Genomic DNA, 17,961 nt, shown 5'->3' with positions numbered 1-17,961 from the left:
CTGACACCAATCATTGTTATGTTAATTTCACCAGCTGGTGGAGCTTTTGCAGCTGTGAACATCTTACTTTCTGAAAAAGCAGTAGCACATATAATCTTGCAAGAGTAGCTTGCATTGCGTTCCGAGTGAACTGCATGGGGTTTATTTGTACAATGCTCAAAAGTAAATGATGTCGATAGGTTCCCTAGGTTTTTGTACAGGATGACAGAATTGCAGTAAAATACTTCTGGGATAGAAACCGAGATAACAAGTCATCGTTGATGACACAGTCCCCACTTGTTAATGGGTACTTTGATTACAGGTCCTCAGAGAGGATAGAGGCCTCTTCATTAGGTCTGTGATACAAATACTTTTGAATAAATTTGCTTGATACATGTCTGAGCTGTAGTTCAGGACATGAAAGAATCGTAATAAAATGGCCACATGGCGGCCTTATTGGATCCTATCACAGATCAAACCTATGTGCATATGTATGACAGACATCCAGCTCTATGGGTTGCTCAGAATTAGATATATGCATAATTAATGAGGTACAGTATGAAGCATCATAAGGTCTTCCATCATACCATATATGAAGGGTGTACCACTTGTGGTTACTGAGTTATGGACAAATATGTATATTTGAGGTCAAAGGTCATCGAGGTCATGTGACATTTTGTCACAATAATTTTATTGCTAAGTTATCCCTATATACAAAAAATCAGACCTCTAGCTCTATTGACTCGCTCAAAATTAGATATGCACATAACTAATGAGGTACAATATGTGGTGTCATAAGCTGTCCCATCATACCATATATGAAGGGTGTAGCACTTGTGGTTACTGAGTTATGGACAAATATGTATATTTGAGGTCAAAGGTCACCAAGGTCACATGACATTTTGTCAAAAAAATTGTAGTGCTAAGTTATCCCTATATACCAAAAATCAGACCTCTAGCTCTATTGGCTCGCTCAAAATTAGATATGCACATAATTAATGATGTACAATATGTGGCATCATAAAGTGTCCCATCATACCATACATGAAGGGTGTAGCACTTGTGGTTACTGAGTTATGGACAAATATGTATATTTGAGGTCAAAGGTCACCAAGGTCACGTAACATTTTGTCAAAAAATTTTATTGCTAAGTTATCCCTACATACCAAAAATCAGACCTCTAGCTCTATTGGCTTGCTCAAAATTAGATATGCACATAATTAATGAGGTACAATATGTGGCGTCATAAGCTGTGCCATCATACCATATATGAAGGGTGTACCACTTGTGGTTCCTGAGTTATGGACAAATATGTATATTTTGTATCAGCGACAAGGTGCATAGTAACATTTACTGGCTAATAAAGAGGTACATTTTATAAAAGGCATGTTATATAATAGTAATTGTTTCATATTTGTTTATTTACGAGTACTCAAAAAAAAAACATGGCAGCGCCCAAGAAAGAAGGGTACACTTCCGGTTACTCGCATAGTATATTATGAATAAGCGCATGCGTAGTCAGTAAGCCGCTGGCGCGACTATAAAAAGTCAATAAAAATATCATCATAATGATAGATTGTGGCACAAACATTTTTTAGCAGTGTGTGAAAAATGAACTAATTATGAATAAAAATATTTATTTCAATATTATGATAAAAAGACATGAATTGCATCAAAATGAACAATGCTGACTCTACTTCAACAAAGAGATTACAAGTGCCTAACATTGCAATCAAATAACAATGTTTGGGGAAAAGTTTAAATATAAAGTTTAACTATAATCCTTAAAAATTACATTAAAAATGATTCCTCAAATAAAAAAGAAATTTTGACAGACGGAAGTTGCTTTCACACTGTTTTCAACTCGAATACCTTCTCTGTCTCTAAATAGATGAGAAGCTAAAAATCATCTGGAGATATTTTCCCGAGTGAGCATCATACTAAGTTTAAGAACACGTTACTGAATGGTTTTTTCAAATATCTTCATCTATGGGTGATGGCATTCTGGCATTATGCAGATTGCATACGGACTACAATGAAGAAAATTTTTTTCAAAAATATAAAATGGAAATGCCATGAACATTTCACTAAAGCTAAATAACATCACCCATATTGACTTATCAATAAAAATCTTAAAAGCAATTGGACAACAGGTTAAAGTGATGAAGAGTTTTGAAGAAAAAGTCCTCAAAATTAACATATATAAATTTTATGTAAATCTTAATGTGGGCTTCCCTTAGAAAACACAAAAGAAAATGGACCAGCAGTTAGTGAGAAGTAGTTCCCCATACTGAAAAGTATACCGTAGTCAGACAACAGACACTACCAATCAGTCATTCAGTTGATAACCTTCACAGAAGAGCTCAAACTGGCATTCATGGCTGCCATGTGTCAATGAACAGTCCGGGTAATGGGTAATGTCCATATAAAGGATAGTTGCGAAGAGCCAATGGCATACTGTATGTGAAATGAGGCTAAGGCAAGAACCAATCACGTACTGTATATGTAACGAGGGTTAAAGGTTAAGTTGAGAAAGTTAAGAAATGTTATGCTGAGATCGTGACTGACCTCACAGATCCATCGATGCAATGAAACGGTTGGCTACCCGGAGGCGTCTCAGCCTGAGTAGATTTGGGACGTTTTACCGTGTCAAAAATTACAAGGATTTCTTCAGGAATAGTTTTCTGAGTTTCTTTCCCCTTGACCGTGTTTGACAAAGACTTATTGGACGTTTTTCGTTCTCTTTACCAGCTTTCGGTCAGTCGTACCAGGAAATGCATGGTGAAAAAAATTTGTGCTCTATTGTGCTCTGATGAGTGACAAGAACAGTTGACCCATTGTTGCAAAGCTTAAAACATTCTCCTTATTACGGATGGCAAGCTTAAAATTTGACAAAAAATGGGCGATATTGGCGACAAATAACTTACTGTAAAGTTACAAGGGTCAAAATCCTGATTTCTAGGAGCGGTACTAGCCTAGGAAAACCATCCAAAGAAGTAATTTTCGATGTACTACCTACTTGTGTTACCATCTCGACCGTACTGAACATTTTGTGTAATGGGTACATCTAAAAACTACCGAGTGCTAAAAATAACGGGTGAAATCTAGCCGAAAAGTTCCGAACTCGTTGCAAACTACGAGCCTACGTTTGCATGGTTAATTATTCATGAGGTAGCAACGGCAGGTCTGCTGAGTGGTAAATCGTAATATCCTCTATATGGACGTAACCTGGACTGATGAAAGGATCATCCTAGTGGATGATTAGGCCTAATCAGTGATGTGTGGTATCCAATTTGACAAAGTATCTAGTCTGATTATAAATAGCCAATATGAAATCCTATAACATATGATTTACTAGCGTAGCTTATTTTTAACACTTTCCACATAAAAGGAAATTGCACTACTAAAAACTTATCTCCATAAAAATAAACGAGGGATATTAATAGCTGCACGCATGAAACTGTCAACCAATGATCAAGTAAAAGCCAGTTTGATGACAAGGTGTATGTTTTGCTATCACATGCAATGCACCATGAAAACTGACCCTAACTACCCGGTATGCTGCTTTACATATTGCCCTTTCCACACTACATGTATCTCATACACAGCCTGAAATGTTGCTACATATTTTCATATCTACTTGAGTTGTATGACAGCATGAACCATCAGTTCACAATTTTTGTGAATTGCTGACTTTCAACAACCTCTGTAGTGAATTAAAAGACTGCTGATTCACAGTGTCGTCTGAATGCACATAAATGTCACCCATATTGTTCTGTACAGAACATGGGCGGTAATCTGGACCAATATCACTAACATCAAAGGTACTCTGACCTGATATGACTCACGTTTGGAAAAGGACTACACTAAGATTACTTGATACATGTCTAGCAACTAGTACATGGCCATGATGGATAATAGATTGAAGAGTGTTATGATACATAACATGTTGGAGAGATATCAGTTAAAGAATGACTATAGAAAGATTTCAATAGTAACCATGGAGATATAGGGCAACTGGCCATGTATTTTACAAGATAATTATCTTCAAGAAGGATTACTATCAAAATATTGTTGTTATATGAATGTATAACAATACCGCAGGAAATGGTAATTTTTCAATAAAATGGAGAAGATAGGTGAAATTCTATTTGAATGATATTTATTTATTACTTATCTAATTATCTTATGTATTTCATTACTCTAATCTTGTTATATGACTTAATGTATTCACTCTTTGCAGCTGCAGGTCACATCTATTATTACATTTGAGATGTACAAAATTTTCTGAAATGTATCATGTGGTTTATTACAGTAAAGAATGCAAAACACTTACCTTCTATGGTTTAATCCTAAAAATTTCCTCCAATTTTCGAGAGGACCAAAGTTGTATGGATTTTTATATACCTGAAATAAAAGATGGAAGTGAGAAAAGGAAGCTAAAGATAAAATTAGGAATGTATTATATCATGCAGCTGCTACGATACTTTAAATTCAACTAAACTGCAACTGTAGATTGTATAAACATGACAAATGTACCTGATAGGTATACACAAACTTGAATGGAATTAGAAATTTGACATTGCTTTGTGTATGCTAAAACCAGTGTGTATTAATCAATTATTTGCACTGATTGTAATTCTAGGTGTGTCAAGTAAATGTACTAACGCACTTGTAACATTTGGTGCTGCTGACAGAAATTTTGACAAATTTTATCTGGTACACGGGTCTCTATTACCTATGCTTCTCTTGTATACCTTGGCTTTGAATTCTCATTCATAACATTTTTGGTATCAAAGTAAAATTTGCATTGAGATATTGTGATAAAAATAAAAGATGATCCTGTAACATTGATTTCCTCAAGTTTTATCAACATTTTAGGACAAAATATTTATTTTTGAATATTAATGATGGAAATTTGATGTCATTAGGAATCAGCCCTATTGCATTGAGATATTGTGATAAAAAGAAAAGTTGACCATGTAAAATCAGTCAATCATGAAGCAGTCACCTCTGAGGTGAAATATTGCACTTACAAATTCATGTATTTTATTTCTGAAATTTCTTGACAACATGAGGACACGACTCACAGAAGCAGAAATGATTGACTCTTGGTTGGGTACAAGAGAGGAAATGAATTGATATTGCTGCTTATGTCAGCTTTTTTTGCTCATGTGTTCACACGTGAGCATATGTCGCAGCGATGTCTGTCTGTCTGTCTGTCTGTCCGTCTGTGTGTCTGTCTGTTGGCCCGGTATCTCAAAAACGGCTCATCAGGTCAAAATCACATCTTGTACATCGATTCAGTTTGCAAATGGCAAGAACTGATTAGTTTTTGGTGGGTGTGGCTTGCTTACTTTTTGCTCATTTGCATAATTAATGGTTTTAGAACAAATGGACATACATTGAGAACGACTGTACAAAATTTGATGAGATTTGTAGCAAATGATGATCATAACAAGATATATCAGCCATGAAAGGTATTAAGGGATGACATGAAAGATAATTGCTAATTTGCATATTTAATGAACTTTCTTTATTAGGGATATATATCTTAATGAACCTGATCAAAATTGACGAAACTTGGTATGTATATTGAGGACACTATGACTTAACATTATTGAAGGTCATTAAACACATTTACTTCAGCCGATTCCTAATTTACATATTTAATAAACTTTCCTAATTAGGGATATATATCTGAATTGACTGGACCAAAGTTGATGAAACTTGTTATGTACATTAAAGATACTATGATATAACATTATTGAAAGTCATTCAACTTTTTTCACTTCAGCAAAGTCCTAATTTGCATATTTTATGAACTTTCTTAGTTAGGGATATTTATCTGAATTAACTTGACGAAAGTTGACGAAACTTGCTATGTACATTGAAGATACCTTGATACAATATTATTGAAAGATACTAAATATTTGTACTTCAGCCAATTGCGAATTTGCATATTTAATGAACTTTCCTAATGAGGGATATATATCTGAATCAACTCTACCAAAGTTGATAAAACTTGGTATGTACATTGAAGGTATTATGATACAACATTATTGAAAGTTATTAAGCATTTTTACTCAGGCAAATTTCTAATTTGCATATCTAATGAACTTTCCTCATTAAGGATATATACCTTTATTGACTTCACCAAAGTTGACAAAACTTGCTATGTACATTGAAGATACTTTGATACAACATAATTCAAAGTCACTTTGCATTTAATTTCAGCCAATTTCTAATTTGCATATTTAATGAATTTTCGTAATTAGGGATATATACCGGGATTTACTTGATCAAAGTTTGCAAAAGATGCTATGTACATTGATGATACCAAGTTAAAATAATATTGAAAGTCATTTCACTTTAATTTATAATTTGCACATCTAATGAGCCTTCACAGTTTGGCATAGTTAGTTTGAAGGACTTGACCAAAGGTAATTACACTTGCTGTATAAAGTGGTGATAAAATGACAGCAGTCAAAGAATTTTAGTATTTTTATTTCAGCTAATGACATATTTGTATAATTAGTGACCTTTGTAATTAATCTTTGGTGAATATTGTTCATGATGTTGATCATAACACTTTCAAAGAAGTTGAAAACATGTGGCAAAAGTTAAAATTTACACACAACTACAATTATATAATGAAACACGTGAGCATTTTCAGTTCATATCTGGTTCAATCTAAGAGCACGTCAGGGTAATATCAATGTTGAATCATTGACAAACCAAGAAGTAAGGTGTAACAGAAGGTTTTTGATGAGAAAGTTGCATTGAATAGCTTTCATATTGTGAGATAGCACATGATTTGTTAACCATATGCACATTTGGAATCAAGATACTTATATTTTCTGTACATTGCTAAAAACAACACGGACTGTCTATATTAAAATGATGAAACAACTCAACATTTTGTACAGTGAGGTATTAAAAACATTATAGATGTTTGGACACTTACAAGGCCTAATTTTTTAAGTCTTGCCGTTTCACTGCGGTTAATATGAGCTTCTATACTTGTTTCTCCTCGGGTAATGAGTCTGATATGCCAGAGTGTGAGAGCACCTAAGGCAACAACTACACCTGAACACAGGAAAAACTCAAGCAGAATTGAATTATGGTACGTCCTTCCAAAGTCTGTGACCTGGCCCTGACCCCGTGTATCTTCTAGGTTATGAGATTGATCCTGGTGGAAGAAAACAGTAAATAAAACCATCAATCAAAGAACAGCGAAGAACTCAATTCAACAGATAACAATCAATTAACAACAATCTTCCTTCCATCAATGTTTAATACAAATTTACAATTTTAAGTAAAGTGTTTATCACAAAGAACCTGCATATTACTGTGTTTAGCTCTCGGTGTGCTATCAAGACAATTGTGTAGCAGATCATGGCAATTGTGTAGGAGATTAAGAAACTTTGAATGCTTAGAATCAAGCCATGGCCAAGGTCTTATTTCTCACAAGGCATATCAGCTACTATACTACACTGAATCAATATCTCAAGTCAATAAATTGTTTAGAGAGAGGCTTTCACAAGCCAATGCAGTCTTTTCAATATAAATATCTATATTCATTGGCATATGTATCTATATTCATTGGCATATCTATCTATATTCATTGGCATATCTATATTCATTGGCATATCTGTCTATATTCATTGGCATATCTATCTATATTCATTGGCATATCTGTCTGTATTCATTGGCATATCTATCTGTATTCATTGGCATATCTATCTATATTCATTGGCATATCTGTCTATATTCATTGGCATATCTATCTATATCATTGGCTTATCTGTCTGTATTCATTGGCATATCTATCTGTATTCATTGGCATATCTATCTATATTCATTGGCTTATCTGTCTCTATTCATTCGCATATCTGTCTATATTCATTGGCTTATCTGTCTATTCATTGGCATATCTATCTATATTCATTGGCATATGTATCTATATTCATGGCATATGTCTGTATTCATTGGCATATCTATCTATATTCATTGGCATATCTATCTATATTCATTGGCATATGTCTGTATTCATTGGCATATCTATCTGTATTCATTGGCGTATCTATCTATATTCATTGGCATATGTATCTATATTCATTGGCATATCTATCTATATTCATTGGCATATCTATCTATATTCATTGGCATATCTATCTATATTCATTGGCATATCTATCTATATTCATTGGCATATCTATCTATATTCATTGGCATATCTGTCTGTATTCATTGGCATATCTATCTATATTCATTGGCATATCTGTCTGTATTCATTGGCATATCTATCTATATTCATTGGCATATCTGTCTATATTCATTGGCATATCTATCTATATTCATTGGCATATCTGTCTGTATTCATTGGCATATCTATCTGTATTCATTGGCATATCTATCTATATTCATTGGCATATCTGTCTATATTCATTGGCATATCTATCTATATTCATTGGCATATCTGTCTGTATTCATTGGCATATCTATCTGTATTCATTGGCATATCTATCTATATTCATTGGCTTATCTGTCTCTATTCATTCGCATATCTGTCTATATTCATTGGCTTATCTGTCTATTCATTGGCATATCTATCTATATTCATTGGCATATCTATCTATATTCATTGGCATATCTGTCTGTATTCATTGGCATATCTATCTATATTCATTGGCATATCTATCTATATTCATTGGCATATGTCTGTATTCATTGGCATATCTATCTGTATTCATTGGCGTATCTATCTATATTCATTGGCATATGTATCTATATTCATTGGCATATGTATCTATATTCATTGGCATATCTATCTATATTCATTGGCATATCTATCTATATCATTGGCATATCTGTCTGTATTCATTGGCATATCTATCTGTATTCATTGGCATATCTATCTATATTCATTGGCATATGTATCTATATTCATTGGCATATCTATCTATATTCATTGGCATATCTATCTATATTCATTGGCATATCTATCTATATTCATTGGCATATGTCTGTATTCATTGGCATATCTATCTGTATTCATTGGCGTATCTATCTATATTCATTGGCATATGTATCTATATTCATTGGCATATCTATCTATATTCATTGGCATATCTATCTATATTCATTGGCATATCTATCTATATTCATTGGCATATCTATCTATATTCATTGGCATATCTATCTGTATTCATTGGCATATGTATCTATATTCATTGGCATATGTATCTATATTCATTGGCATATCTATCTATATTCATTGGCATATCTATCTGTATTCATTGGCATATCTATCTGTATTCATTGGCATGTCTGATTGTGAAAAATTCAAACTGAATTCACAGGACTTCACCTTTTGTGATGTAATTTTACAACTGATTCTTATGTTAGACAGTGTGTAGACAACCTTTTGATAGTTTGAAAAATATTCTATCTTTTTAGCTTTTATTTTCTGTTTAAACCCTTTTGCACGGACCAATATGTGCAGTTACATTACATGCACTATGACCATTTTACCTTATTTAGATATATCAATTGTAAGAATCAGAAAAGTTCAACCTGTGAGTTGAATAAAAATTCTATATACAGGTACCTCACCACAGGGTATTCTGCTTGCCTTTTTAGTGTTTTACAAACAATCAATTTACATCTGCTCTCATGACAGATTAATTCCTGAGTGAGGCATTGCCAATTGATCAGTTCAACAATTGTAACAGAAGAAAATGCCTTATAATTAAAATAGGTGTCCAAAGTATGAAATACATGTATCATGAGGTTCCAGTCATATACACAATTGATGATCTAATGAACACATCAAAATATATTGCCAAAAATTTGGCAAATTTGTCACTGTGATGAAGAGATCAAGAAATAATCACTATCACACCTCCCTGTATTACGTCAAGATCAGTTTGTTCTTAGAATGAATATCTTTTGAACTTATGGTGTTCTGACTTACTTGATTCATTCAGAAGTATTGATATTCATTATTTAATAAAGTTTTGATACTGACCGGTTAACTTTGGAAGGTTGGTGAAAACTTCAGGAAAAACTTTACTACATACAGGTTTTATTTTGCATTGAATTTTTATTTAATCCTCCATGATAGAATTGACAGAAAGAGACCATCTGCTGGGAATATTTAGCAGCCAAGACTACTTGAAAGTTGTCTGGATGTCTGAAAATTAGTTATTAAAAATGACATAATTTGGACTTGTCATACTGAATTTTGCCTTGAAATACTTGACATATATGGTACACAAGTGTTGGAGACATTCATAGGCTTTAGACTGTGAAATTCATAGATTTTAGTTGGTGAAATTCATAGATTTTAATCTGTACGATTCATGCTTTTTAGTCTGTTAGATTCATGGTTTTTAGTCTGTCAAACTCAGTTTTAATCTGTCAAATTCATAGTTTTTTACATTTCAGCAAGATATAATTAAATAAATGATAAGAAGAAACTTTGGCCAGATTCTCTTGTTGGTGTTTGTATTGAATTAGAAGGCTTAGCATCACTCTTGCAGCTATTGCTGCACTGCTGATATCATTTACTGGTGAATCAAGACCTCTATGGGTTTTAGACAGTGATCGAGCTGTGACATTGATGGAAGGAATATGTACAACAGAAAACTAATCTAGAAACATAAAGAAACAAAGTTGTAACACTAGAATGTACATAGCTGTGTCTTGAAAAAGGAAAATCAATTTTCCATCGATTTGAAATAATATACTGACAGTCATTATGCAAATTAAGTCAAATTGAATGTGTTCCATTGTACAATTGTATTTCCCATATTCTTTTGAGCATCCGGAATAAATGCAAAAACAACAATTTGATAGAGAGACACAGTTCAATGTACAAGTCTAGATTACCAACATTTGCTATGATCAGTATCATTCATAAAAATAGCATGATTTGACAACAGAGCAAGGTAGACAGGATGACACCAATCATGTCAGAACATTCAAATCAGCTGAAAAGAACAGGTGAAACACAGCATAGGTAAACAAGGAACACAGTGTAGGGTATGACCAGTTCTACTCCAAGACATGTTACTACAATAGTTACCAACAAATTACAACCTGTATGCTTTGCAATTGATAAGGAACTTTGTGGCATGAGTAGGGGGAAGTGGTATTACAGGATTAAGCTGAGGAAAAAACAGCAAGAAATGGTTAGGAAATAGTTACGAGGCCATGAAGAGTTAATGAATGTCCACTACAAATAATGGAAAACAATGACGTTACTCAAAATACAAAAGCAATGAAAAACCACCAATTGAAAACAGATGATATCATCAATCATACTGATAATACATTTCAATAAAGTCTCAATCAATAGACACAGATTCATTTTGAAATTTGCAACATATTGTCGACAGATCTCATCATATACCTTGAATATTTCATGTGTCTTAAGCAACAAAGCATCAACAAGCTTCCTAACATTGACAAAAATCATTATTTATGAACAATGGTGAAGGAATATTCACCTGTCTGACAATATATTATTTAAAGATAATTCCAAATTTGATGAAAACTATTCAAGTCCACCCTTGATAGATTTGCAGTGCTGAACTTCAATTGTCTAGGGACACATATATTCACATCAATTTTAGTAAACTAAATTATCCTCAGACAGATCGCAATAACTCTGTAATTTTGAAAAGAGTTAGGCAATGTTTTGTCAACAAATAAGCCTCTGTATTTGTAGTTCCCAATGTATCTTGGATAGCATTTTATCACTGCAAACTTTCGTTCATGATCAGGAAGTTAAACATAGGGCCAAAGTCCCTGAAGCTACTATAGACATGGATACAAAATTAAGTATTTCCTGACTGTATGAAATTATCTCACTAAGGTCATCCTAAGGACATGTAAACCAAATATTAAAGCTGTCTGACCAGCGGTTTTGAAAAAACAAGCGACTCAACAGTTGACAGAGCTCTGCTGTGTTATGTAGAGAATAACCTTTGTGACACATGTATTGATGAAGAAGGTGGATATCTTTGATAGGTCATTTCAGGATGGCCTAACCAAAAATGGAAAAAAATTCCGTAAAAATACAGATTTGCATATTTCATCAGACTATATTAGTCTATAATAGCAAATAAACGAGAGTTAATTACATTCTAATTAAAGTAGACTTGCTCAAATCAAGTTTACGTCATAATAAAACAGCATATCTGTCACGTTATAAAGAATCTTCAGCTGGTTATCTATATCTGTATTTTCATCCTATTAACCAAGCAAATTTTAACTTTCAAATTAACATTGTAAGTAAGTTCTGTTGAATAAGTTGAGACTGTACGTACTCAGAGAAAGCACACTGAAGAGACAAATGTTTGTAACTTAAGAAGTTCAAGGTCATCAAAAGCATTATAAGGAATCATGTTACACTAAGTCTTTCATTGCACTGTTTACACAGATTGCATAATTGCTATAAATAGCACATGAGGAATCTTACAGCCCAGCTTTACCATAAAAACCCTATCACTTTGACCACTCTTTTAATTGACCACTCTATTTTTTTCCTCAAAAAGTAATCTTATTTTATCCTTACCAAGTCAACCATAAATGGAAATTAGAACTTTCTCTATCTCTATTTATTTGACCACCCTATCATGACAAACTATTATGAGCAATTTCTTTTAGATAACATAAATGGTGGTTCAGAATATATCAAAGTTGGGATTCAGGAAAGTTGCCTTTACATGTTTTAATCCTCCAAGATGGTAAGCATTTCACTATGAACTGTCAAAAAAAGTTGAACGTTCTGATAATTCCACACTAAAATTCAATTATTTAAAATCATATTAATTATTTTTTTCTGGGTGAATTGATAGGGTTTATACAGTACAAGAATTACATACAATGTAAGTCAAATTTTGACCAAAATGACAAAAAAATTCCTTAAAAATACACATTTGCATATTGCATCACAAATTTGAACAAATCTAAGTTGGGTTATCCCTAGGGACCTGTATACCAAATAACAAAGCTGTCTGACCAGCGGTTATGAAGAAGATTTTTTACCAAAAACACCTTTTTTGGCATTAATTTGCCTATTTTCAACAATATCAAAAAATTAAAAAAAACAGTTTCTCAAAATCATATTTTTCATCTACACAACAAATATCAAATCAGTGAGTACTGCGGTTCTCAAGATATTTGAGTGGACGGACGCCTCACAAACGGACATACATACATACATACATACATAACATACATACATATATACATACAGACTGACGCCGGACGCCGGATGGATACCCATCCCAATAGCTTCTATAGACTATAGACTATAGTCTATAGTACTAAAAATTACATAAATCTTTTCTAAATTTGGTGTAAATTTACAGAATGAAATTATCACTGTTATTGAAGTCCTAAATCTTGCATGATCCATTCTCAAATCTTACTCTGCCTATTCTGTCCTACACAATATTGGTAAAATGGAGCCAATACTGTCCTGAATATATTACATCGGTGAAGTTTTCTTCCAACATATGGCCCTGTATGGAACAGGGTTTAGTGTGCGCAGATTGAACGAGCAGTATGTGAGTACAATATGTAACTAACTGAACTCTCATCCATATTGGGTTGTATTTTTGGTGAATAAACCTATTACTGAACTCCTTCTTCCATTAAACATCCATTTTTGCATCATTTAGGATTATTTTAGAAGTTTGACGACTTGCAACACAACATGAACCACAGACACATCTGCCATGGTAAGAAATTCATCTTTAAAACTATGATTTAGCATCGTAGTAGGTACATGTACCGTGCCAGATAGTACTATAGATGCATGGATTACTTTACATTAAATTGAGTTTAGTAATGACAAATTTATTTTGAGAGTTTGCTGTTGATTTTATTTATTGATATTATTTATGAATAGGTTTTTTTGGAGAAGTTAATGCAACTTTTACAATGCACCATAAATTTGCTTACATCGGATAAATTGGTAGGTCAGAGGTTAAACATACATACAGCGCTACAAGTTTGCAACTCTGTGTACTGCGCAAGTATGGAAAGTTATTGAATGCTAGAGCCCCATAGGTTATGGCACAGTGGAGGGACCATGGTTATGGCAACAGGTGTGTAATAACATACAATATTGGTAAAATTACTTCTGCAAATCAGTGTAATGACATGATAGACACATTACCATGCTTTGGAATGTCATTCTAATCTATACATGCATACACAAAACGTGATATTCTTCCTTCACCAACCATTGCCAGCATTATATTTTGTGACTTCAATAACGATGTTAAAAGTTGTGTGCAATATAAAATGTATATGTTTGAAATCCATGTCTGCTAAACAGAATAAATGAACCCCCTGGATTGACTGAATTGCAACCCAAAAGTTTTATGGTTTTACTCACTCTACAAATTACCATTACTATAAATTGACATTGCCTTCTGTCAAAGACATTTGCAAAGTACATTTATAAGAGGACAGTTCCTATGCATAGGCAGAGAAAGTCCACTCGACTTCCGGTAGTTTACACATCTCTATTTGACAACATCCTAAGCAATAACATCATTGTCTTATGATGGCATTGAATGGACAACCTACGAATTGTTTACTAAAAAGCTGATGTGAATTTGAAAGTATAATAATCAGTATTCCGAAAGGGACGTTCATTGATGAAATACTGTCTTCCAAAGCACATAATGAGAAACGTAAGTGATATGTACCATGGTGTTTTAATTTCTAAGTGACAAAAAAGAGTATGATGGAGCATCTTGTTAGGTTTTGAGTTTTAACATGCAAAATAGAGTGTTTATATGATTATGTGTAAGAATGTGGACACCTTTGTATGACCATATGAAACCTCACTGGAGGAAATGTTTATGGAAGTCTGTAACACATTGTGTCCATACTGGTAGTTAGAAGCTTTACTGCAACTGATGTTACATTAATTTACTCTGCTTGAGAAAGCATGGAAATCTGTGTCCAGAATTGTGTGAGTGAGTGAAATACACACATTGTAAGGCAGAGGCAAGCTAAGGCAGAGGCAAGCTACAGTCTTCACATTAACAAGTATTCTCGGCTGAAACAGAACAATTCAAAACAGGGATACCTCTAACTGATGTTTGGGGACAGCATTCAAATGCCAAACTCCATGCAGGAGACCTCCAGGGTGCTGATAAGTCTGCCAGAAAGCCTGAGCCTGGAGCAAGTTAGTAATAGAAAAGAAAAATCACAGAAGCCAGGAAGAGATTGGATCATTAGAAAGCTTTACTGCTTAGCAGCGAAGATAACAACCACCACCAATTTGTAACAGAAGAGGTTTTCAAGGGTGAACTTGTTATAAAGCACAATCGTCTTTCAAGACAGACTACACTATGAATCAAAATTTAATATGAAAGTGTCAGTACTTGTGAAAGATTTTAATATTGTTAGTACTGTTGATATTGTTACTAAATGCCTGAAAGTCTACTATCATCAGAAAAATAAGATTATATTTTCAAACTTGCTATAATTGACTTACACAAAAGTAGAATGTGGGAGTTGACGCAAATACTGAAAAAGTAGCAGGGTGAAATCTACAACAAAATAATTAATGTTTGTTTTAATCTTGTTCTCAGGAAAGCTTTTAGTTGAACATGCGATCTGCCTTAGGAGGTACACACTCCATTCCATACTGTTAATGATATTGAAGTTGACATGCATTAATGGCAAGGGGAAGGGAAGGTTGGGATACTAGGAATGATATCTCAAACATACCTCACAGATTAAAATCATATCCAATATCCAATACACATAATGGTATGTACATTAGAATGGATACATTCATTAGAATGGGTATACTGGTATACCCTAGATCAATTCCAAGGCACAATAGCTGTAACTTAGATATTTTCATTATTTTTGTTCCGTAAAATAACGACATGTTTTTATTCTTCTCTATAAAATCTGTCACAATACAAATAATTAGCACTGCATCATGTACAATATGTGATGTTGTTGTTGTTCATCAGCGTATTCAAATCGAGACTCAAATTTAGCTTTCAACAATTACATTGGGCATTGCACATAAGAAGTCTCGGGCAGTATTAACACACTGAATGGCTATTTGACATCACTTTTAGAGTAGAACAAGACACAACAGAACAAAAATACTGCAAAGTATATCCAAAATTACAGCTAATAGAGCTTGAAGACCACAGAATGCCTTATGAACCAAGTGTTTCCAAGCAAACACTCTGTGTGTCTCTTTTGTTGACTGTAATACACTTAATTTAATTAACAATAAATCAGAGTAATTTCACATACAGTGGATTACTAATTTCTTTAATATGCTTGGATTTTGTGTTGTAGAGTTCACACTGAAAGACGATCAGACATCAGACAATGCAGAAACAGTTACAAATTGTGTTTCATTAACAAAGAAATGAAATTACACTTGGATCATACGCACATGAAATATAACATCTAGAATCAAAACTACAATTTAAATATCAAAGACACTAATTTGTACACGTATTTTCCATACAGATCATTATACGATACAGTTATTCACGTTAATCTAGAAATCTGGTAAACTGTAGCCAGCTTGTAATCAATAATAAAAGATGCATTTCCGGGACAAACCTTTCACAGGAATTTAGAGCCTTTAAATCTTGGCATTGGCCAAATGCATGTTTTAGAGAATTTGAAAGTTCAAACAGAAATGAGTGCTCACCATTTTAAGAAATTTCATTTTCATTTTGTCTCAAAGAGTCAACACTTATTAACAGCCATTTCCAGCTTTTTAACTTCATTTATAAATGTTGTTCATTAATTTTGTTAATTTGATTATCTAATTAAATGCAATAGAAGAGAATAATGTACTTTCCATGAGTAAAGTATTAAAAGTCTGAGATAAATGACTTTTTAGACATGTAGGGCAGTCAGGAATCAATGCTGATGTACAATTTTAAGTCCTACACATTTATTTACTAAAAGCAATAGAAAATTCTTTATATCCAGTATACAACGATATGGCAGAGATTTCTTATCACACTGATAAACTTTTGAAACCAGATTCTCTGTAAATACACGTAACTGCACAGAGGCAATAAAAATATTCAAGACCTCCGTTTGCTGGCTTGAATTTTAAATTTCACTAAAACAAAATCAAAGGTGAATCAATATAGCTTTACAAAAGAATGGAACCACAAGCTATGAGAATGAATTGTTTGATATTTTTGAAAGAGAATTTGGCTGCACATGTATAACCAATGTGTACTTTCAAACTAACACTGACTCAATAAATTATGGACGAACTTTGGAAACTTACAAAGAATTAAATCATAATCTCCTGTGATGTTATTTGCCAATCTAGGTGCAAAGGTCTTCTCACATTACAACTACAAATATACATTTTAAGATGACTTGGTATACAAAGGAATCTGTTTGACACGTACTGGTGATGGAATCAATAAGCACTTCATAACTACTTCAGAAAGTTCTGAGTATTAAAAATCAGTAATTACAAACACTCACCTGAGGTAAATAAGTAACTCCCTGTGAACAAAATTAAAGTAAACTATAATTACAGACAGCATAGAATATTTACTTCATTACTTAATCTACTGATTTACAAATATCATCATCGTATGTCCACAAGATAATGCCACATCCTTTATTTTCATGAGTTCATCAATTACCCAAATTTGATGAAGTTACATTATTTTAAAATCAAATATGAGAAAGAATTTAGCATTTGATGCCATTAGGGTTCAAGGTCAGTAGTAAACCCAGATCTACACTGATTGTAAACATGGAAGAATCATGGATGCACAGTTTCTGTGGAAATGAAGAGTTGTGTCACATGATGTACCGTATTTAGCAGAAAGGGGTGTTACAATTAGCCAACACTTTTACCAAAGCAACATTTCTCATCAAAGATAGCAAGAAAACCCTCTCGCATTACATATTTTCAAAAAGCAGAGAATC

The 17,961-nt window shown here is 33.3% G+C and overlaps 1 protein-coding gene across 4 annotated transcripts in view; it reads right to left on the bottom strand.

The window, feature by feature from the left end:
* LOC139119833 (palmitoyltransferase ZDHHC16-like) overlaps nt 1-17,961 on the bottom strand; it is a 63,306-nt gene that overhangs the window by 22,263 nt on the left and 23,082 nt on the right. For 2 of the 4 annotated variants that reach the window (XM_070683746.1, XM_070683748.1), the window contains exons 5-8: nt 17,509-17,529; nt 15,101-15,190; nt 6,947-7,171; nt 4,316-4,386 (exon numbers count right to left, since the gene is read on the bottom strand). In XM_070683746.1, the coding sequence (XP_070539847.1) occupies nt 4,316-4,386; nt 6,947-7,171; nt 15,101-15,190; nt 17,509-17,529 (407 nt within the window). The remainder of the gene's footprint in view (nt 1-4,315; nt 4,387-6,946; nt 7,172-15,100; nt 15,191-17,508; nt 17,530-17,961) is intronic. The other 2 variants (XM_070683747.1, XM_070683749.1) reach the window with 2 other exon arrangements.

This window comes from Ptychodera flava, chromosome 20 (assembly GCF_041260155.1).
Source record: "Ptychodera flava strain L36383 chromosome 20, AS_Pfla_20210202, whole genome shotgun sequence".
NCBI lineage: Eukaryota > Metazoa > Hemichordata > Enteropneusta > Ptychoderidae > Ptychodera > Ptychodera flava.
The sequence above is the reverse complement of the archived record's forward strand: the minus strand, read 5'-3'. Positions and strand labels throughout refer to the sequence as shown.